This window comes from Schistocerca nitens, chromosome 3 (genome assembly GCF_023898315.1).
Source record: "Schistocerca nitens isolate TAMUIC-IGC-003100 chromosome 3, iqSchNite1.1, whole genome shotgun sequence".
In the NCBI taxonomy this organism is placed as follows: Eukaryota; Metazoa; Arthropoda; class Insecta; order Orthoptera; family Acrididae; genus Schistocerca; species Schistocerca nitens.
In genome coordinates this window covers 364,477,405-364,501,453 of record NC_064616.1, presented here as the reverse complement: position 1 = coordinate 364,501,453, position 24,049 = coordinate 364,477,405, and the positions used below count along the sequence as shown (strand labels likewise).

Here is a 24,049-nt window from a genome sequence, read left to right as displayed (position 1 = left end):
AATTTAGGAAGGCTCAACATCATGCAGGAACCACAGTCCAAAGCAAATACATATCCCTCAGGGTCCATTTATGTCTATCATTCTCTCATCATTATTCTGTACCATCCAACAGAGAAAGATGATGAACTATAAAAGCTCCGCTAACTTCACTGGATAGAGAACTCAATAAGATTTTTACCGCATCCCTTTCTTCTTATACATCGAAAACATATACCATTTACATGCCAGCATTGAGCACATGAGGCCATCCTATTACCCAGGTATTGATCCACTGAAGCAGGCGGCCAGTGATCGAAGTCGCTTGTACATACCAGTGTAAACTTTCATTGCCCGTACTGTAGGAGAATGACCATATCCCACAGACCATACTATCAGTCGCAAGAGAGGCTCTCTCTGACCCAGTGTCGTTGTTTGAAACATTGTTTTTTTTCTGCTGTAACTTGTCCAAGCAAAGTATGACATAGCTTTGTACACGGCCATACATTTCACACATTTTGTTGTTTTTCGCCACGTCTTCGAGGTCTGTCAGGTTCTAAACTGATGTTAACACATTCTGAATCATTGCCTCTCACAGAAAACTAGACGTAAATCATGTTGTTGCTGCTGCTACCACTACACACACAAACGCACAGGATGATTTTAAATTAAAGACAGTCACAAAATATGGAAACTGGCCTCTACGTTTAAACACATCCGTCACAGTGACGGGAAAGCTGATGGCTCTGTGTTCTGTTTCGATTAATTCTTCATATTGCAGTCATGTACGAGATCACTGTTTTAGTGATAGCCATCCCCAGAAGGTGTTGTCCCTCCATCTTAAACAAACGATCTCAGTCAATCATTATATGCTAATCAACAGTGTACCAGTGGACGGATTGGATGGAAAAGACTCAGTCAACATACTATAATAACAAGTATCAGTTCATAGTCCGAACAGATGTAGCAATTTTACAGTAATTTCAGCACCGACCAATGATACAACAGCATGCTTCCCAATTTCAGTATACTGAACTTTGCGAGTACCATTGTCAATGTACATAGATGACTGTGCAGTATGTCCATTCATTGTTAATTCTCGAACATATACATTATCTAAATATACCAGATAGCGATCTACGTATTTCTAGCACTTGTAGCATATTGCGTAATTTACGTTCTTTCTCTATGCGGATGGGTGTCACAGAGCATTCTCGCATACTTAGGATAAAATTAGAGACTAAAAGATCCCCTCGCACCGTCTTTGACCAACAGACCCTGGAGCACTGTCAACAATTTAATCTGCAGCTGACCAGAAGTAGACAGGTACATTCCGCGTCTCTTGATTGAATGGAGCGCGCCGAGCCCTTAACTGCTGTTCTGCATCCATCCATGTGCACAAGATTTCTCCAGATGCACGCATCTCAAGGAGGTTAGCACCCCTTAACGCTGTATAGTAGAAGATGTGAAAGTGTGTGATGTAATAGCAGACGGTTTAGAAGAACGTGAAATAGGTGGTTTTTATGCATGATGGAGCTCCAGACCGACGGAGTTCGAAGCATTTTCCATAAATCAACTACGCTGTAAATTCTAAAGTATTGTTCTAGTGTCTGGGGTCAGTATCAGGAAGGTATAGGTACGAGAGAACGTAAACGTACCTACTCATAAGGCTACACAGATCTGTACTTAAAACAGGCTATAATGTTAGCAGTTTCCGACCTATTAACCATGTGGAATGCAACGCTTTTAATATTTCAATGTAAGAAATATATTTCCAGTGCATGACATACTTCCTTCTTGGTGATTTCTCAGCCGGCCGGTGTGGCCGTGCGGTTAAAGGCGCTTCAGTCTGGAACCGCGTGACCGCTACGGTCGCAGGTTCGAATCCTGCCTCGGGCATGGATGTGTGTGATGTCCTTAGGTTTAATTAGTTCTAAGTTCTAGGCGACTGATGACCTCAGAAGTTAAGTCGCATAGTGCTCAGAGCCATTTGAACCATTTTTGGTGATTTCTCTACAATACGCTATGGTGGCAAGCTGTAAAATGAAAAAAAACTATTTCCTTAAAATATCGATTATGTGTGATACAAGCACAATATAGCTTTCCTGAGAAGTATAACGTCAACTGTTCACATCCGATCACGGTTCAGAAACTATATTATGCATCATTCCGACAGAAAATGATCGTTAGTAACGGAGAATACCTCTTACAAAAAACTAACACATAGCAGGCGGTGTTTGACATGTGAAATTACATCTCATGCCACCTCTAACTCAGTAAACAGGACATCTATCAAGCAGATGTATCCATGGGGATTGCAGTGCCTCACAAACACCTGTCGCTAATTTAGAAGCATCTTAGCTATGAAACTTAAGGCTCGATTTTATACCCAAGATGCGCCAGAGAAATGGAGTATGTCGCATAAATCTTCGTTTCTTTACAGGAATGTATCGAAACAGGATGGTCACGTTCCACCACATATGAGACAGAAGTTTTCTGATGACTGAGAGGTTTGCTGTTAACAAAATGGTTCAAATGGCTCTGAGGACTGCGGACTGAGTCATCAGTCCCCTAGAACTTAGAACTACTTAAACCTAACTAACCTAAGGACATCACACACATCCATGCCCGAGGCAGGATTCGAACCTGCGACCGTAGCGGTCGCACGGTTCCAGACTGAAGCGCCTAGAACCACTCGCCCACACCGGCCGGCTTGCTGTTAACGATCGCAAGTAGACAGTGCTGTAAGTCACAGACAGAGCACGCGGTGGTATACGAGTCTAACGCAGGCTGTGTCACACAACTGATGCATCCTGACAGAACAACGGAAAAAAATGGTCAAACGACCGCAGCAACATCCGACTTTATCTCTAAAATGCATCGTCAGTCTATCATTAAATCGTGCTTCGTTACAACTCCATCTCAACCGTCACTGCATCCACTCTGTCTCATCCTTTGATGCAGCTGCAAGTACATTTAGAGGTAGATGGTTCTCTGTTTTTCCAGGAAAGCATCAAAGACAGAAGACAACTCGTGTGTATCTCTGTTACCTCAATAGACATACACACAGTAGAATGCTGACTCGACGAAAAAAATGACTGTTCTCCTGGTTCAAGTGCTTCCATGTCAAAGATTTTACGTTTTCCTCTTGCTGTCGCAGACTATTTCCCATGTACAAGAATTGTTGTGCGCCAACCAGAAGACACGCAAGTACTTCCCCAATTTCCCCGCATTTTCATGTGTTTACCCTCTGTTTATACGTATTTTCGGTCATTTACAGGTCAGACTGCATAATACAGCACTGTACTCGAATCCATCCAGTCACCTCACCCACATATTCTACAGTTGCAGTGCGTTTGCTCTGTTTTCTGTGTGTCCGTGTCTGTGCATGTGTTGCGTATAGCCAGAGCCAATATTTCTCCACTTAATTCCTCAACTTCGTTTTCGGTCACCCATTGAAGCCCTCCAACAGCCAGTGGCTGCATCATAGCGTGCCTGTATAAGACATTCACATATAGAATATAACATAAATCGAGGGATTACGATCAACCCTGCACCCATACATGGATTATTTGCTGTGATGTTTCCATGCACACACTGGCAAAGTCCCCCACAGATCCCATGCACAAATTAAACAAGCATATCAGCATCAGTCAAAAGTTCGATGCTGCGCCTCGTTTTCTTGAGCATTGTGTCCCAGGACAATCCAGGTGCCATATAATAAAAGGCGGGGCTCAAAGAATTCGTGGCCATGCATACACACTGTAACTTTTCGAAAACGCTCGTAAGCAAGCGCATGTCGGTATAGTCTTGCGTATTCATCCAAATTTGGAACGTTGAATTCCCGCCAGACATTCATGGCATGCTCATAATCTGCTTTAGTTATGGCATCGCATGTGAGAGTAATGGTAAGTGAAAATATGACGGATAGCCTGGTGCCGTCGAGTTTGCCTTACTATCCAGATGCTCAAAAGGGAAAACTCATTTTCTAGTCACAAACTGAAACTTTTTCTCATCGGGGTATGCAGATCGGGTGATACGCACATCCTCCCAAGGCAGAGCTTCAACGAGTTTCTGGAGTGGCGCCTGCATTATCCATAGTGCGTCAAGGAAGGGAAGTTTAATTTTAGGCGTCATTCGTTTGGAGAATGAAATATACTTCTCAACATTCTCAGTAAGGATACTGACCTGATTTTTCTCAAAGTCGAAATTAACAAATTGCTGAACTAGAATGTGAGCGTCATACCCACTTAAATTATGGAAGAAAACCGGTATGTGTCGTGGTAACTGATACTTGAAATTGCAAGCATTGTGAGCAGCACCGTGGTACTTCCCTGTAAGATGACAGTGGTCCCTACGGGGAGTTCCAGTTTTTCTGTCTAATGGCGGCCCACAAATATGACGGTTAACAGCATCACTGCATATTTTTTTATCCTCCTCTGACTCAGCCATGGCCTATCAACATCCTATGAAAGTTTTTCAAGCTCAGTGGGCAACCAAACCGCAGGATTATCCCCGACATAAGATTCATAGCAGTTAAGACTTGAATCACATGAGTATGCAATTTGATACGCTGCCACATATTGTACGTGCTTTTGCCAGAAGGTGGTATGTGGGCTAAGGGTTTCCCTTCACAGTGGGTGACAGGGGCAGGGAAAAATTCGAAGTCTTCGTATACAGCAAATGGACATTTTTCCTGGTGGTGAGCATTCTTGAATTTAATGATCTTGTTTTGTTCTGTGGGCATAACAACGGTTACTTGGATTCACAGTCCTCCAGATGCCTTTTTAAATACTTTTCTTCTGGTTACTTATTTAGACGCCTGAAGCAAATGTGTGTTTTATGTTCATGGGCTGTAAAGGAGGTGGGACATGTCTTTGATCCATGCATAATGCTGATTGTCGCCTTCAGAGAAGAGCAGCATATTTACATGAAGATCACGTTCATCTGCGTATTTTTAAGAATGGAGTGGTCAGTATGGCTTGCTTTTCTGCTTTCTCTTCAGGCTAAAAACGTTAACCGATATTCTGGGATTATGCCCCTCAAATTTTGGTATGTCCTGAATCTTTATGGGGAACTCGATACCGTCTAATTTATAACGTCCACGAATGTTAAGACCTATTCCGTATCAAGATGTGCACTTCAGATTTTTTGTGTAATTTCTTTCGTAAGCCACAATTGACCATGTAAATCAAGCGTTATCCTTTTCATTTTGAACGTTAACACAAGCCTGCTTGTTCTTAGTATCCTCAGGGAGTTTGATATAACTGGACCCTCCATTTAACAGATCATAGACATGAATATTTATGTCGAAGTGTGGTATTTGGCTGAGTGCCTTAGCTGACCCTTTTGCTTCCGTCTCGGAAAACTGGGCCAATATAACACCCAAAGTGGATTCACAATACCACTCGGCGATTTATGTACCCCGAGATACAATGCCATTATCACCCCAGATGTAGTGCAGGCTTTTCTCCTCAGCAGCACCCAGCACCCTGCTATTTGGTGGGTGGGGGGGGGGGGGGGGAGGGGGAGTCATCTCTCAGCAGAGTACTTCGCTACACTTAATGGCATTATATCTCAGATCATCTAGGGCTTTGAGGAGCTCTGCCTCCAACACTGGGATATATGCTTCTGGAAGCCTGACTGGCTTGCAAATTGTTGTCATTGTGGAGCCACCGATCCATCTCACGGACGTCGCCTACAACAGGATGTTTATTGTAAGAAACAGAAACAACAACTAATTTGTACTGAATTTGCCTACATATCGATTATACATAATTACAAAAAAATATGAAGTTCATACCAGATGGACGTGATGACTCCTGGTCATCATTCTTCATCCTCCTCTTGATCTATAGCAACATCTACAACAATGAATAATATATGCCTCATACAATTGTATACGATGAAAAAAAGGTCTAATGGCAATATATTACAAATGTAATTACGTTTTTGATGCATCTTGGCCTCCAGCAGCAGTTCAATGCCCATCAGCTATTGCTCTAATGCTGTAAATTTTGTAAGCACATGTTAAGATCTGAATACGTCAAGATCTGTTTTCTGAACATGTAAACTATCACACAGAATTTGAAGATGTACTTAGATGATGACAGCACAAGGTCTTAGGCTTGCTGACGACTTTCAGCTTCCAGCTGCTGCTGCTGCTCTAACAACAGCAAAAATGTTACAAACACTTGTTACGTTTTGAATACTTTAAGAGACGTTCTCTGAACATGTACACTTTCACAAACAGAATTTTAAGATGTATTTACATGATGGTAGCACAACCTCATCGGCTTGCTGGCGACTTTCAGTTTCCAGCTAGCGTTCTAACTCAGCCAACACTTCCAGAATGAATGCTGCAGTACCAAGAAAATGGAGCTTTTACTACCACTTGTTACTAAAATGTATCACAATCTCGAAAAATTTGAATACTTTGCTACGAAATTTTTTAAATGTCGCAGTATGAACTCATATATTTTTTTTAGAAAGACTTACATGGAAATTACCCCAAGTTTTGCCATTTCCCACCACCAATACCGCTGGCATTACTGCTGGGTGACCGTTTCATATTGCAGGAATCACATAGAGAGAACTAGGCACTGTCTTAAATTGATGATGATTGTGGTGGGTGTTAGGCGTTATATGCCTTCAGACTTCCCCCTCTCTTTTCCAGAGGACCAACAGCAAATCAGAATGACTTACAAGCAAGTTATAACTTGCCGTCTTTTTCTCTTCAAGCAGGCTTGGTGCAGGTGTCTGAGAAACAGCATATGGCTATGAAGGAGAAAAAAATTCTAAGAAAAACATCCTTCGTTTACTGGCAAGTGGCTGGAAAACCAGGTGTGGCTGCTACCTTCAGAAAAACCCTCGCTGTTCATTCTGAGGCAAATAGATAGCTTGATTCTTCTGACATCAGCTGCATCCCTCGAAATACATGTTGTTGTTAGTAAGGGCACAGCTGTGGAATGAGGACGCTAACTTCGTGACCAAAAAAATTCTGTGAAACATATAGAGGCCCCTTCTGAAACCATTGTTTACTTGCTGGCAAGTGGATAGAAAATTGGACACATGTGCTATCTTTAGAAAAACACCATTTGTTCATTCTGAGACAGATAGATAGTTTGTCATGCCCAGTGCAAGCTACATCCCTCGAAATATATGTTGTTCTTTTCGTTAGGAGACAGATGTGGGAGGAAGAAGATAACCTTTGAAAATAAATCTATTGTTAGTAGTAGATGCCCAACAAAGCGCTCCTTGACAATGGCTTTGTACATTACAACATTACAATGATTTGCTGATTTCCAACTGTTGGTTGCCGCACCCCTGTGGCATGCAAGCCAAGGGGCCCCACACATGTGGGTGGTCACTGTGGAGATCGCTGGACACTGAACCAAGCAGCGCACGTGGCGCAGGTTGTGTCATCTCAGGCCACCTGAGAGTTGCGAACGCACATTGCGTGCCATCCTTTCGTCTCAAGCAGGAGGCAGAACAGGAAGCAGCAGGTGGGTCCTGTCAGGACCTGTGAGGTGAGGCAGCTGTGGCTGCCATCATGAATTTGGTCCGGTGGGGAATGGGCGGAACCTCCGCCTCCCCAACCACCAAGGTCACGTGAGGTGGCATGATGCAGAAGGTGGGGAAGGGATGAACCCTGGTACACCACTATAGCACTCACACCCAGCATCGCACTGTGGAGCGTCTTAACAACTGCAATATACGAAGTGATTGGAAGTTAAACAAGAGTATCCCTGTCCTACGAAATGCAAATTATGTCCTTCTCAGAGCATAATTCAATGACTTCCCATCCTCTGAATTTTTTTCCGATTTCTACCACCTATTCCCATTTCATAAACAATTTCCATCAATAGTTGCTGTTAATATTACATCCTCTGAATTCACAATTGAATTGTACAGCGAAAATTCGGAATAGCGGCCAAAATTCGAAATTCCCGTCAATAGGGTAGTTGGGGGGCAGGAAGGGGGAGGGATGGGCAGGGGGAAGGGTACGGGGACCCATATGCAGGCTGAGGACAACACATCACGTCATCTGGTGATGGGGCTGGGCGTGGGGGGCTATTAATTCATTAATTTTCATATCAATTTGATATAAAAATTGCGCTCGTGCCGCCATCTACTTACTGCTGTAGTAACTGTGAAAAAATATATTCTGTCTTTACGTTTCTTTTAACGATTGTGACGTAGTTAAGATTACTTAGCATAACGACACAGAGCTCATCTCACGTCGCCTGCAGTATAGGGACGAGGGCAGCGGACGTTCTCATGGACGCCGCGAAAACTGGCAAAGAAATATTATAGCTTCATTATGTTTTGGAATCGCTCGCCTCTGATGTCCTAGGTAAATTACCAAACCTATTGACATCATCATTAAGAACATTGTATTATCATCTAATGATGTTTTGTTATTTGTAACACCCTTCTGCTTTATGTGAATAATCTGTTAGCTCTTTCCTCCACACAGCACTGATACTGTGTGCAATCAGTCGCCTTCCTTGATCCTATAATACACGAGCGATTTAGCACTTAATTTCAACCATTAGTTCGAACATCATTGTTTCTGTAAGTACTGCCATGGAAAATAAACTACCATGTTTAGGAGCGGTGACATTGATCCATGAATGTTTACAAACACTTGTAAATCATAATGATAAACGGAATGAAAATTATTGAATTTGCTATGTAACGCTTTTACAGGGAGCTGTAGGCTATCTTACAAAATACATTATATTTTTCATTTTATACATCTTCCCAATCTGTATTTCGCAAACCCATTTTGATGTCTGAAAGCCCCCAACGCCTTTTTGAACTCAACTGTGTTCATAACTGATATGACCTCAGTGAAAATATTCAGTCAATATTTCTTTCATTACCCTAGCTTTTGACCCAAGAATGATTATTACGTCATTTGACTTCGATTTGACGGATATACACTGATGAGCCAAAACATTATGACCACCTGCATAATAGTTTGTCTGTCCGTCTTTGGAATGAAATACATTACTGATTCTGTGTATTGGGTATCTGACAGTTTGTTGTGAGGTATGTGGCACTAGATGTCTACTATGATGTCTATTTTGATTTGTTTTTAAGCATTATAGTATGTTAAAAATATGTACACACTACTATAATTGTCTAATTTCCTTTCTGCAGCAGTTAAATGTTAGCACTGGATTTCTTATTTGGAGGACGCTAGAGCTTTGGGGTTGCAATATTGAAGTATTTCACATGGCAGTGGAGCAGTAAGTAACATTACATATAACACTAAATTAAAATCTGTGCATAAAAATACACTTCATTTTATCCATTTCTGTGATTTTATCGGTTTCTGTTAGTGTTTATTCCATGACTGTATTACTTTTGGTAAAATAAAGAACAACTGCTTTCAGTGACAATCGTGATTTTATTTCAATGCACGAAGCATTTTGAGCCCTGGGGGCTCATCTTCATGTGTTTTGACAATCTATATCGATTATTTTTATAGATTTAGGTTAATTTGGGTCCTGGTGAGATTGTAGTGGTATATATAAAGTGGGTACACAGCAAATGCAAGTTTATAAAACCATTAGAAATCAAAAAATAACTTAAATGTTTTCAGTGGTAAATACACGGTTTTTGTAAGCACAGAATGGGTAAACCTGTTTTTTATACACATTTCTCATGTTACAGTACATTTTGTAAACATGCTGCATTTCCACGAATACACAGATAGTGTATTTCAAAGGAGATACAAAGCTGTTATATTATTAGTTATATAGTATATCATTTACAAAACAATTACTTGTGTATACGTCAAATACGGATTTTATTATCACATGGTTGCACTATTAAATATTTGTTTCTTTAGAAAAAATCAACTTTCAAAATTACTGAAATAACTATAGCAACTAAAAACTGTTCAACATGTTTTCAGAAGATTTTACTTAGCATAATACAGTTAGGCTTTTGGTCTATAGCCTGTTCCTGCTAAGGTACATGTGGTAGGCTATTAAGGATTTGTCGAAGTGGTTAAGTCTGGGAGGACTGCACCTTACATTCCTCCCTCCCCCTTAAATCGAAAATCTATTTATGCTCTTGTAAAACTATAACAACTGAAGCCTGCAACGCCACACAAATCTTTAAATATGCATGTATTCATGAACCATCAAATGAAAAACATGCAATGTCAGAATTCAGTGTTTTGTTGTGATGCACTTTATTTTACTTCAAAACAATGTACAACAACCAGTTTTATCAAATTTTCCACTGACTTGGGGTATGTCTGTGTGATGAGGTAGCAAAACCTGGATTTGGGAGACGAGGTGCTTTGAATCCACCTTCTGGCAACCTCAAAAATAGTTTTCTATGGTTTCTCATTTTCAATTTAAGCAAAAATCACAGTTGGTCTCTTACCACAGGCCGCAGTCAATTCCTTCCAAATACTTATCTTTCCTGACAGATTCCAGTTCCCTTACAGATTCAACCCATCTGCTTAAATCAAAAAGAGCTGCATCGAGGGCATATGATAAATAAATAACAATCTAAATCCTCCTACTTTAGGCTCATGCATTCATCTGCCAGGACATTCATTAATGCGTAACATGATCTTTCTTATGTTGCACAAATTAACAGATGCATACTTAAATGATGAAATCAGGGAAAGTGTTAAGGCTGAATAATTCCAGATCCTTTGCATTTTCGCCACCAAAAATTATTCTAGCTTCTGTCAATCACAGATCACTCTATTCCAAGAGTCCTGTCGATAATGTTCATGGTAACTCCGAAATCACTGTTGAATAAAATGGTTTATCATTCTTTATGGAAGTTTTCATAATAAATGAAAAACATGAGTTTTTTTATAAAGTTATAATCAGAATCCTCTTTGACAAAATCCTGGCTATATCCTTGCCCTCAGGACTACAGAACAATTCAAGGTACACACTAATAGAAGACAGGCAAACATAACTTAAGCTGTACACTATAGTAACAATGAACTATCACAATACTACTTAGGCCAGTATTATACCATCACATTTCTTTGTCAAAGTAGATTTGTCAAAAATTTATGTCTAAGAAATTTGATGGTGTAATAGGGAACTTTGTCAAATCTCACCTGTTGTCAGATAAATATGATCAAATCTAGCGCCTAGCCATAGATTTGACCATAAAAGTCGTTCATCTTCTGTTGACTGCAATGTGAAATGTAAACGCTTGAAGCACTGGGATCGCCACAGCTATCTGGCGTCTCTGTAGTGTATTGGTAAACATGTCTTCGAAGCTGATGTGTTCCACTGAGTTTTTTAATAAACTTGCTTCAACTAGAGTGGGGAGGTGAGCGAGAGCTACAGTGCATGCTTTTAATTGTGTGTTGATGGGCAGATGTAACATGCTGCAGGCAACTTAATGTCCATATTCAAAGCTACAGCCATCTATTTCTGCATCTGGGAACATCCAAGCAGCTTTTCAGCAAGCTGGAATAGAGGATATGGTCACATACTAAAATAAATTCTTTCTTAGCTTTACATTCTTCTTTGTCTATTTTTGAACTCTAGATGCCACAAATTGAAAAGTGCTTCATCTGTTGCGTATTTTTTTATGAATTTTGTAATTGTTGGAACACTAATTCCATTAATTAAATTATTCAAAAATAAAAACAGTTCTTATTGCCTATACAGTGTGCTAAACATTTATTTACCTTCACATATTCCCCCTTCAGTACTTTATAAATCGCATCACAAGTTTCTGGAATTATTTTGATTAATGTGCAATGCGATATTCGACTGCTATGTTGCAAACTAGAGTACCTATCTCCTGTATCAAGAAATACACTCTCATCCATTCATAAGTAATTTATATATAAGACTTGATGTCCTCCACTTGCAGCTCTCTTAACAAATTTTACTGAATGCTTCTATGATCTCGACATAATACCTATGACTTCATCCACGTATGTTTCCTTTTCTTACAAATACACACACAATGTAATTGTGGTAGTAGCAACTGCAGTGCATGATAACAAGTTGTTGTCTGCCATCTTGAAAATTGACGAAAAATATGATGACAGCGCAATACCCCTTTCTACCGCCATGTCAAAAATCTTTGTCTAAGAAATCTGACAAACATTTGAACATATTTCTTTGTCAAAGAAATATGATCACGTAATACTAGATTCGGGAGGACGACGGTTCAATCCCGTCTCCAGCCATCCTGATTTAGGTTTTCCGTGATTTCCCTAAATCGTTTCAGGCAAATGCCGGGATGGTTCCTTTGAAAGGGCACGGCCGATTTCCTTCCCAATCCTTCCCTAAGCCGAGCTTGCGCTCCGTCTCTAATGACCTCGTTGTCGATGGGACGTTCAACACTAACCACCACCACCACATAATACTAGCCTTAACACTGGTTCTGTTTATGCCAGTGAAATGTTATTAATGAATTAGAAGCAGAGATGAAAATTGTCTTTTATTGGTAACTTAATATTTAGTTGATTAATTTGGTATTTTAAAAAGCTGTAATGTAAGTATGTAATTACAGAGGACAGTTTACAACACACTGCTTGTTATGCAGCTAAATGGAAATTTAAATCATTGCACAAAGATAATTAGTGGAAGGAGTTTCTAAAAAGTCAGTTTGTAGTAAAAATATTTCTGTTACTGAAAAGTCAGGTATATATACAATTTTAAACAATGATTTTCTGATTTTCTGAGCATTACTGGTGAATTAAATATTAATTTAGTTTCTTGGCCTTTCCGAGATTGATGTCTGAAATACTCCTCTGAGATACAGACAAGAGGGAGATTGAGTCAATAATTAAATCACCGATGACTAAGGACTCTCATGGTTATGATGGAGTTCATAGCAGGATATTAAAATACTGTGCTGCACATGTTAGTCCTGTAGTTAGGCATATTTGTAATTTTCCCTTTTGGAATGGTCAGTTTCCTGAACGATTAAAGAATTCAGTAGTAAAGCCACTTTATAAAAAGAGAGAAAGGGCTAATGTAGATAATTTTCGACCTATTTCTATGCAATCAGTGTTTGCTAAAGTTATTGACAAGGCTGTGTATGTAAGGATAATTGATCATTTTATATCACACGATTTGTTGTTAAATGTGCAGTTCGGCTTTAGAAGTCGTTTAACAACTGAAAATGCTATATTTATTTTCTCTGTGAGGTACTAGATGGATTAAACAAAAGGTTTCAAACTCTAGCCATATTTTTTTTATTTAACTTAGGCATTTGATTGTGTTGATCACAAAATATTGCTCCAGAAGTTGGACTATTACAGAATACGGAGAGCAGCTAGCAACTGGTTCACCTCTTACTTTAGCAACAGACAGCTAAAGGTCATTATTCACAATGTTGAGAATGGCTGTGATGTGGGGTCTGAGTGGGGTACGGTCAAGGGGGGGGGGGGGTGCCCCAGGGCTGAGTGTTGCGGCCACTCCTCTTTCTTATTTATATAAATGATATGCCCTCCAGTATTACAGGTGGCTCTAAAGTATGAAGTATGTCTATTTGCTGATGACACTAGCTTGGTAGTAAAGGATGTTGTGTTCAACATTGGCTCGCTTTCAAATACTGCAGTTCATGACGTAAGTTCATGGCTTGTAGAAAATAAACTAATGCTGAATCACAGTAAGATTCAGTTTTTACAGTTTCTAACACGCAATTCAACAAAACCCGACATTTTAATTTCACATGACGGGCATATGATTAGTGAAATTGTACAGTTCAAATTTCTAGGTGTTCAGATAGATAGTAAACTGTTGTGGAAAGCCTATATTCAGGACCTAGTTCAAAGACTTACTGCTGCCATTTTTACTATTCGAACGGTATCTGAAGTGAGTGATCGTTCGACACGAAAAATAGTCTACTTTGCTTATTTTCATTCGCTAATGTCATATGGTATTATATTTTGGGGTAACTGTTCCCATTCTAAAAGGATATTTTTGGCTCAGAAACAGGCAGTAAGTGATATATATATATATATATATATATATATATATATATATATATATATATATATATATATATATATATACTGCATGCATTTTCAATAAGCTTACACTCGAGTTCACAAATCTTAGCAGTAATCCAAGCGCCTTCAAATCGAAACTTAATAGTTTTCTCATGAGTCACTCCAATTCTGTCGAGAAGTTCCTTGAAACATTAAGCTGATTCTTATTCTATTGTTGATTGCGTTTACTTAAACTTATGGATTGAGTTTTTCGGGTTCATAAACATTTATTTTTATCTGTTATTCCTTTTATGTCGTTATTTCGTGTACTGACACGTTCCATGACCTCGGAGATTTGCTCCTCAATTTGATCCTACGGAACTTGACGTGTAAATAAATAAATAAACGCACCATCAGATCTTGCATCCCACCTAATATTTCGTCTTCAACGATAAAACGCAAAACATCGTCCGTTGAATGTGCGAACTGCTGTGGATAACGTTTTCTGTAGGGATAGTCTTGTTCTCAGAACCAGAGCTCAGCATTAACTGTATCCATTGATATTACTATTAAACGCCTTTTGCCAGAATCCTAAAATGGATATTTAAGTTAGCTTTAAGATATAAGCCTAATATATTTTGGCAATTTTATGTAATAAATGTGTGTGTGTTTTCAAAAACAGTAGAGAAATCAGCGACCAATATAAACTATTTATATACCTGATTGAGAGAAATATAAAATAAAACCAAAGATGTTCAAACGCTCAGCAAATCGTTAGAATATTATATCTTTCCTAATGGTTATGTTTGTGTTTGTTTGTGGAGTACGCGTGGTGCAAATTTGAATGGTGCATGTGCATGTGTGAGCGAGTTGATGACAATATTATCGTCCCATAATTTTTTAAGTGGTGTTAATTTCGTGGAATGATTTGGTAAATTTTTGTAGACGTGAACCAATACGTGTCAGCGTAAGTTTGAAAAACGTAACAAATGCAAGGTATACGAATTGACCTCCTCATCACGAGGTAGTTGGAAAAACACTGATGTACGTGTGAGAAGATATGTTCCTTGTTTCATTTGCAGATTAACTATCGACGCGGATGTGAGTGTTAGTGAAATAATAATGTCTTTCCGTGGAAGAGGCGGCGGTGGCGGTTATGGACGTGGTGGCGGCGGAGGTGGCTTCAGAGGAAGCAGAGGTATCGTATGCGCAGCTTATTTATAGAAATACGCGTGTTTTTCACGGAAATCTCCGAATTATTAGGAACCTTATGAGAGCAGCTTAGTTTCTTGCCCTCTCTGCCCTGATTAGTGAATACAATTATTCCTTTCTGAGTACGTCTTATGTAGAGGTATGAAGTTGGACATGAAATACAAAATAATGCAACATACTGGCACCAAACTAATTTACTTAATTTTGGAAATAAATAGTGTGAATGCTCTCCGTGGATAAGTATTACCAAGGATTCATTCCATGTCAATTCAACCAGGGGCGTCAGCTCATAGTCTCAGATGTGGCTGAAGTAAACACAGCAATGCTACTATTTGCAGAACGTTCATGTACAAAGTATTAGTCTACCCCGGGAATTAGTTCCAGAATTATAGCTCGCGAAAGAAGGTGGTACGCCCGGAAAAATGAAATGCGCGTTTGCCTATCAATCTTTAGAGCCGGCTTCGGGGCATAGTAATTTTAGAAACTATTCCTCACGGTCCAGTGAAATTTTTAACACCTAATAACATCTACTTGGCAACCACATGACAATGTGTTAAAAAAGATACATATTGTAGGTGCCCACCATGCCAAATATAATTCACTCAGGAAGGAGATAATATTTTTTTTCTAGTAAGCTGTGGGCTAAACAAACACACAACACATCATGTCCACATATTTCACTCATACTGAGTCACATGCACAAAAATTTACAAAAAAATGAAAAATCGCTGGAAAAATATGGACTCTCAAAGTGTGGTGGCACAAAAGGGACAAGTGATATCTATATCCATACTCCGCAAGCCACCTGACGGTGTGTGGTGGAGGGTACTTTGTGTACCTCTATCGGTTCTCCTTTCTATTTCAGTCTCGTATTGTTAGTGGAAAGAAAGATTGTCGGTATGCCTCTGTGTGGGCTTAATCTTTCTGATTTTATCCTCATGGTCTCTTGGTGAGATATGTGTAGGTTGGAGCAATATACTGCTTGACTCCTCGGTGAACTTCAACAAAAGCCCGTACCGAGCTACTGAGTGTCTCTCCTGCAAAGTCTTCCACTGGAGTTTATCTATCATATCCAAGTCAAAATTTAATACACTGCATAAGTATACCACAATTTAACTCTCAAAATTTCAAAGTTTTATTCCAAAGTATTTGTGTACAACAAAAGTTGACATGGATGTATTTGATGATGTAACAATTGTTGCAGAACACAATTTTGAAAAAAAGGATCATAAAAACTTGTGCTTCTTACCTCCCCCCCCCCCCCCCCAGTGGTTTAATTATTAAGTATCAACATATAAGTTGATTAACACAACATAACCTGTCGTTAATGTACCTTAACTGCCAAAAATCAATCACTTGTCCTTAGATCAGAAGTTTTCCCAAGTTGTAGCCACTGTACTCTGCAACATATGTCTGTCAAATATGGCCAGGGAAACGATCTTGCTTGTAGCATGAAGTTCACTAATACGTGACCTCTTGCTCCTCAGCAGATTGTGATACAATCCAAGTTCCATTTTGTCATCATAAATAGCAGCAACCTGGATGTATGTTGCCACTTTTGCTTTTTGAATCCAGACACAGATACACTGTGAAGGCACATGGTGAGCATGAACCTATAATTATAACCACACCATCTGCTCACCTGCAAATTGTCAGTGACCACCATAGAAGAGTGATGATGGCTCACTGTGCCTGGAATAATGCCATGTGGGTGGCAGAGCGGTGAGTGGTCTGTGAGGCACCTTGTCACTGTTAACTGTTTACGAGTGCCCCCCCCCCCTCCATTGGAGGTTTGAGTCCTCCATCGGGCATGGGTGTGTGCTGTCCTTAGTGTAAGTTAGCTTAAGTAGTGTGTACTCCTAGGCAGTTTTCACCTCATTTATAGAAACATAAATTGATTGTATGCCAGAGATATTCTCTACCCAGGAAAATAATTGAAGAAGTGTTAGATTGTAGCCTTCTGTAGGCTGCTGCAGACTAGCTTGTGATGCCATGCACTTATGGTAGCTCTAATACCATCACATACATTTTTACCATGACTTGTTGCAAAAAATTCCACTCTCTGTGATTCTGAAAATCATGGTAATGCATGCATAAATTTGTGGGGTTAACGGAAACGTCCGATTCCACCCGTCTGCTTTGACCAATGACATAACCAATATGGCGGAAACGACCATTCACATCTACTCCCATATCGCGACTAGGACGTCATTACGTAGGCGTGACAGCAAACACAAAAATAGATTGAAAAACCATCACACACATATTCCTCCAAAAATATAATTAAACTAACGGGGCAAGTGGGGGGAAATTGGGGATTTTTGGGTGGGGACAAAATAAAAATAAATACACGCCACTAAATCAAACAACAAAAACGATGAAATAAAACGACCACAACCTTCCCAAAGTCAGCTAAACACAATATCCACCGGAATTGAACACTTACCTTGACCTATATAGGTCAACAGAAACTACAGATACCACACTATAAAACTCAAACTTTTCACCACACTTAAAGAAAACACCTAGAATATCAAAATTGGAATCGAACTCTTTCCTTGACTTTTTATCCGTACATCTCCACATATAGCCCTCCCTGGTCCGAGACGCCGGAACTTGAGTAAGCCTCATTTCTCCACGACACACTGAACACTTCATGACTTCATCAAAAAATCCAAATAGTTAAAGAAATTTTATTAGAGACAACGCATCGTCCCCCATCATCGCCGACAACCTAGAACTGTTGACCTTTTCTGTCATATCCATACCTACGAAAGACAAAAAAAGCAGTTTACCAAAATTCACACAATAAACAGAAAAAAACACAATAACGTCTATATAACAAAACCAAAATCGTTAACTCACTGAAAAATATTCTGCTGAAAGCACAATCACTACCAATACCACACACATGCAATGCTACTACACAAATGAACCCTATATGCCATGTAACACGCTACCCATAAGCACACCACCAGAGAGAACCACCGACCGCAACAATACGCCACCTATAAACACGCCACACACACAAACTAAACCAAAAACATCACCTAACACACAACACATAAACACGCTGCCAGAGAGCACTACCAATCACATCAAAACTACACCTACAAACACACCACTATCACAAACTACATCGCGCACCGTCGTGAAGTCACACACCGCAACAGCCTTACGTCACGCATGTGTCAAAGCCGACGGGTGGAATCGGACGCTTCCATTGACCCAATTTTTGAGATTTTTTTCAATTCTTCTACTGGCTAGCTGCTCCATGCAGAATGTATGTGATGCAGCTTGTTTTCAGCCTATGCTATAACAATGCGGGTGTGAGCATGAACTGCAGTTGCACTGTGAATTAAACTGTCTCTAAAAAAACACAAGTTCATGACAAACACACCACCTGATTTGTCTCTATAGTAAGTCACAAATGGTTGAAGAGTTGCTTGCAATTGCTCTAATGATATCCTTGAGTAGCATCTTGCGTTATAAATCTGTAATTTTCAGAAAAATCCAGTTGTACTAAAATTTCATCTCTTTTCAAATTATTCTTTTGAAACTGGAGATAGAAAGATGGCACTGTTCCCATGAAGCTGTGTGTGGGCAGTTTGTCTGTTGTTGTCCCACTCCCTTCCCTCCCCCTCCAAGCAACACAGTTCATCAAAATCTTCCAGTGAACTGTGCTTTGTTTCAAGAACCGTGCAAATCTATGTCTGTCCATTGTTTATAAGTAATAAGTTCGTCGTCGACCATAAGGAGCTCATCATTCAGTTCGTTATTCATGTGTTCTGCAAGTTTTGCCTAGCAGCTCCATTTCATCTTTGTAATCCACTCCAGAATCCTTTATAGCAGAAAATATCAGCATTTTGATGGATCTCACATACACATACATTGTGTGCGCTCCTTGCACATATGGCCACAACCCATTTTGGCCAAAGACTGAAGAGAGACGATAAACTTACTTTCGCATTAGAATACTTGTCATGGAACTCTACATATTATTCAGAAATGTTACATAGCAAGAGTCTTTCTTGCATCTGCACACACGTTTCCCATTTTTACTATGACATTCTTTCTTGCTAGGCATTATTCTGCTGCAGTCATCATTTTCATAAAACACTGACACCAGCATCTTTATTTCTGAACTCTGTTGTTTACCTTGAGCCTGTCGAAGTTCTGGAAGCACTCCTTGGGTTGCTTTAATTTCCCTCTCTTGCTTCAACATATATGTCCATTCACTGTCCCATCCATGACAAAGTTTTAAAGAAGATTAACAGCTTACTTAAGAAACTTCTGATACTCTAATTTGAAGGGAAGGTAAAAAAATGTGATAATCAATAAATCTTTAATTTATTTCTGTTTATGGTTTTTGTTATATTAATTTCTGACTGTTGGAAAATGTAGTGCAACTCTCCCTCCTGTGACAATGGAATCCCTTTTAGTTTCCATTGTTTTTAAATGTTATTTTGATATAGAATTAAATTTTTCGTTAATGATTTTCCTTAGTTTGAAGTGACAGTTTCCAGTCACACTGATATCCATACAATGAGCAATTCTATTTAATGTGTCGGTTCTTTAGTTTCGTAATGTCACCGCTTGCATGTGACGTTTGTGGGTTTAAAAACTGTCACAACATGTTTATCATCCCAAACAACTTAATCTGCTATCTAATTCCAACATGAGCCTCACAAATTTAGCATCCGCATCTGGATGATTATCTCAAAACCTGTCATTGCACTGCCCAAAATATATGGTAGGAAATGTTTATAATCGATTTTTGACTATTAAAATGTGGTGAATTCGTCAGACATAGTTCTGTGTTAATTACAAACTATTTTTTTCTTCTCATGTTTTGTCGACACACACTCACCTCTACCTTATGGCCATCTAATTTGTTGCATTGGACAAATATTACTTTTAATTGTATCAAAAAGAGAATTCACTCATGAAAACTATAAGGTTACAGGGAAGTAGAATGACTGGCAAGTAGGCCTACTTGCTCTCAGTGGGCGGAATTGTGAGAACTGCCTTGTTACAATTGTGAACGTAACTGTAATTAAACTTAAACATGCCATAATTACAGATTTTGCAGATACATTTATAAAATTTTTATTGTGATTTCATTTGCAGAGATTGCTGAATACCACAAAATAAGTACAGTTGAATCAAATGTTTTAGTCTGCTACACATTGTGTATCAGTGCCCCAAAACAAATGTACAAATTTGTGAGACTTTGACGAATTCTGCAGGACTGGGTAAACTCTTGAGAAATTCTGGATACGCTATCAAAATTGAGATTTTGAATTTCTGTGCAGTACGCAGTAGTGTACTGTAATCTGTGTTCCAGTGCATCTCATTTCATTATTCTTACTAAGACTACTTGCATTAGCTGCACTAATCAGTAAGATCTGAGGCAGCCTGTGGAAAAATCCTCATTGACCAATCCTGCTGAAAACAAAGTGGATATTTGGATTGTGTAGCTAGATATCTTCTCAGAACTGAGAGTGTAGTAAAATTATTGCAAATAATCCAAACAGTGTCGTTGAAAAGAATTTTTAATATTGAGCAGATTACATCCTGAACTGTGATTCTGGAAAACGCCTTGGAAAGGGGTAAGATTGATCACACTGCATTAATTCTCTTGGTAATTAATTTCCATCTGATTTAAAATGAATGTTTGCTTTCCTCATGTTGGTAAAACATTAATGTAGCCTACTTAACCATTTTGCTACCAAGATTATTTTAAACTTTCAGGTTACCAAGACGGCTGACCTAATTGCTCCTGGTAAATATTGTAAAAAATTGTCAGCCACGGTCATACAAAAAACTCACAATGACAATTATAACATACAGAATTTAGAATCATTGGCATGTAGTAATTTTGCTGTCAGATTTGAAAATTAAAATTTTAAATAACAAATAAATTTAGCCACGTTAGGTAGCTTCTCCTAACGTTGTAAACATTTTGCCACAACTATGACTCTTCTGTAGTTTTTGGCACACTGATTGTTTGCACTTTATGCAAGAGTCTTACAACTTCTGTATGTAGTTCCGTTTGATTTCTTGCTCATTATTCCTTTGCTAATTCTGTGAAAAGTTCCTGAAGGAAATGCTTCCGTTTTGTTGAATCTTTCTGCCTGGCTGGATATTTTTGTGGCCACAGAATATATATATTGAGAGCAGTGATGTCCATCAACTCCGTCATCATTCACTACGGTCAACAGTTTGTTGTATGTATACAGTTTTATTGTTTTGCCATCATATCACTCGTGCCAACTGTCCATGTAATCTTATTATAATGGGCAATTATGTTCTTCTGCTTCAACAGTGTCATTGTGGTGTTGGGTTGAAAGCAGAATAACACACTTCTTTTTCTTTGGAACATATGAGATGTCATCTTTTGTGAATTCAAGTAATGAAGAATTTTCTTTTTTTGTTGCATTTGGCAAAACCCTTGAGATATTTCTCTTTTACTGGGTCTTAGAGTACCAACTAATGTAAAGTCCCACTCCCATAATTTTTCGCCCAGCAGTGTGGAAACAAACAAATTATCTGTTTTGACCCACTACTAGGCTGAAAATATGGTTCAACCATATCCGGCACTACATGTTGCCCAGACATACTTCTCTCTGGTTGTCCTTCATGTCAGTATGTATTTGAAGACTGCAAGAGTATCCATTTGTAGCAAATGTACATACCCATATTTTTATTCTGCACTTCCCTGGTTTTGATTTCATGCATACTCAAACTGAGCAGTTTCCACAGAAAGTTACCAGTCTTTCATTAACAGTTTGGCCTTAGGGCTTTGATTTTTTATGCATATATTCACAAAGATGTAACTTCTTGAAGTTTTTCATTTGCTTCAGCATTTCTGATATAAGTTCTTGTGTTGTGGAAGAGACCAATATCTCAATAGAGCCCATAAAGGGCATTTTACTTATCTTACCAGTACATTCTATTGACGAATGTGATTGTTTCAAGTATGTGTTTCCAAAGTGTATTGAAGTTGAGGAACATGAAACATTTGTAGATGTAAATATTTCAATTTTTCTCGTTATTAATTTTGATGCTGATTATTCAACATAATTGAAATAAAAATTCTAGGGGGATTTCTTGTTCTAATTAATTGCACTTCACGTAATGTTCCACTCATTATCTCAAAAATGACTGAAACAAAATTCATGAAGTTTTGTGGAATTGTTTCTTGTTGCCGGCGCTCTGCATGTATAACTAAATATAGATCTGATCAATTTCACCCCAAAACAAGTATGGGGCCCATTGTTTATGTATCCATGGATCAACTTACAATGATATGGGATTTGTCACCAGAATACAATGAAAATAAAGAACTCAAAAATACACATACACGCGGAATATGTAAGTGTGCTGTTATGAAGTTTGGGCAGGTGGTTAGTCGTGGCCTTTACAAATCAGTTGATCACTCACGTTTCACCCCAAATCAAATATGAGATCACTCATGTTTTATTTCTTTTCTGGTCCTCTGATAAGAAGTAAGAGCATAGCAACCCATTTTCTTATGCCTTTACTTTTCATCTATGCTCTCCATATGCTAATTTTTGATTGCCTATGACTGAGCATCATTATTGAACGGAAGAAAAAATCTTCAAGGAAAAGGAAAGAAAATCACTTTCCCTATTCCATGCTACCAGTCTACAGCTATTATAGCCTCTTCATTTGACTTGTAATGTTTTCCAGACAGAAGTTTTCTTTGATGTGTGAATAACTTCGAGTCAGGATGTCAAATATAGTGGATGTATGAATAGTTTAGGTTATTAAAATGTATGTTTCTGAAAGCCTATTACTTTTTTAAGAGTGGTTAAGGATGTGCTCACAGTACAGGGTGTTTCAAAAAGGACTTTACTACTTTGAAAATTCATATAAATTAATTTATAGTACCTACAGAGGTGATTGTAGTGTCAATTTGTAGGGAAATACATCAAGTTTTGACTCGTGTAGTTTGCTAGTGCCGCAATGCACCATAAGGAGCACTAGCAGCAATTGCATTAAAGATGGTTGCTTTCACTGGACCCGAGCATGCTAGCTGTTTGTTTTGGTATGAAGAATCGAAGTCGGCGACAACAGTTCAGCATAATTTCGATACCAGGTACGCTAAAGATCCTCCTGGTAGGCCTACAATTTATGAGTGACATAAATGTTTTGTAGAAACAAGGTGCTTGATAAGACATGGGAAATTGTCAGCTCATCCAAGCACATTTGATGATGTCACTGAGCAAGTGAGACAGTTTTGTCAACAGTTCTACGAAATCAACCCGGCGTGCATCTCGCGAACTGCAAATCCCACATATGACTGTTTGGTGTGTGTTGAGAAACCATTTGCATTGGAAAGCGTACAGATTGATGATGGTACAAGCAATAAAGAACATTGGTAAAATTGCTCACAAGAACGTTTTTGTGGATATGTTAAATCAATTACATGAGGATGAACATTTCTTGAACAAAATCATCTTTTCTGACGAGTCGACTTTTCAGTTAAGTGGCAAGGTTAACACACAACTGTAGGATTTGGAGCAGTGAAAATCCACATCGAACATTGCAACATGTTCGTTATAGCCCTAAACTGAACAATTTTTGTGCATTGAGCTAAAACAAAGCTCCCCATTTTTCCATGAGAGAACCATCAATGGAATAGTGTACCTGAATGTGTTACAACAATTTTTGATATCACAGATCGAAGAGGATGACAAAGAATGAAATGTTTACTTCATGCAAGATGGTGCACCACCCCACTACCTGACTGACATCTGAAATTTTCTCAGTGACTTCTTTCCAGATCAATGGATTGGCCAAGATGCACCAATTGCACGCCCCCCACATTCCCCAGGCCTGACACCATTTGATTTTTTTTTTTTTAATCTGGATTCATCAAGG

At 38.8% G+C, this 24,049-nt stretch overlaps 1 protein-coding gene across 2 annotated transcripts in view; it reads left to right on the top strand.

Annotated features, from left to right (window-relative positions):
* Positions 1 to 14,733: 14,733 nt before the first annotated feature.
* Positions 14,734 to 24,049, top strand: part of LOC126249600 (H/ACA ribonucleoprotein complex subunit 1) — a 120,480-nt gene continuing 111,164 nt past the window's right edge. The window contains exons 1-2 of one of the 2 annotated variants that reach the window (XM_049951262.1): positions 14,734 to 14,894; positions 15,010 to 15,125. In XM_049951262.1, the coding sequence (XP_049807219.1) occupies positions 15,050 to 15,125 (76 nt within the window). In that variant the 5' untranslated portion in view covers positions 14,734 to 14,894; positions 15,010 to 15,049. Of the gene's footprint in view, positions 14,924 to 15,009; positions 15,126 to 24,049 lie in introns of both variants that reach the window. The other variant, XM_049951261.1, reaches the window with a different exon arrangement.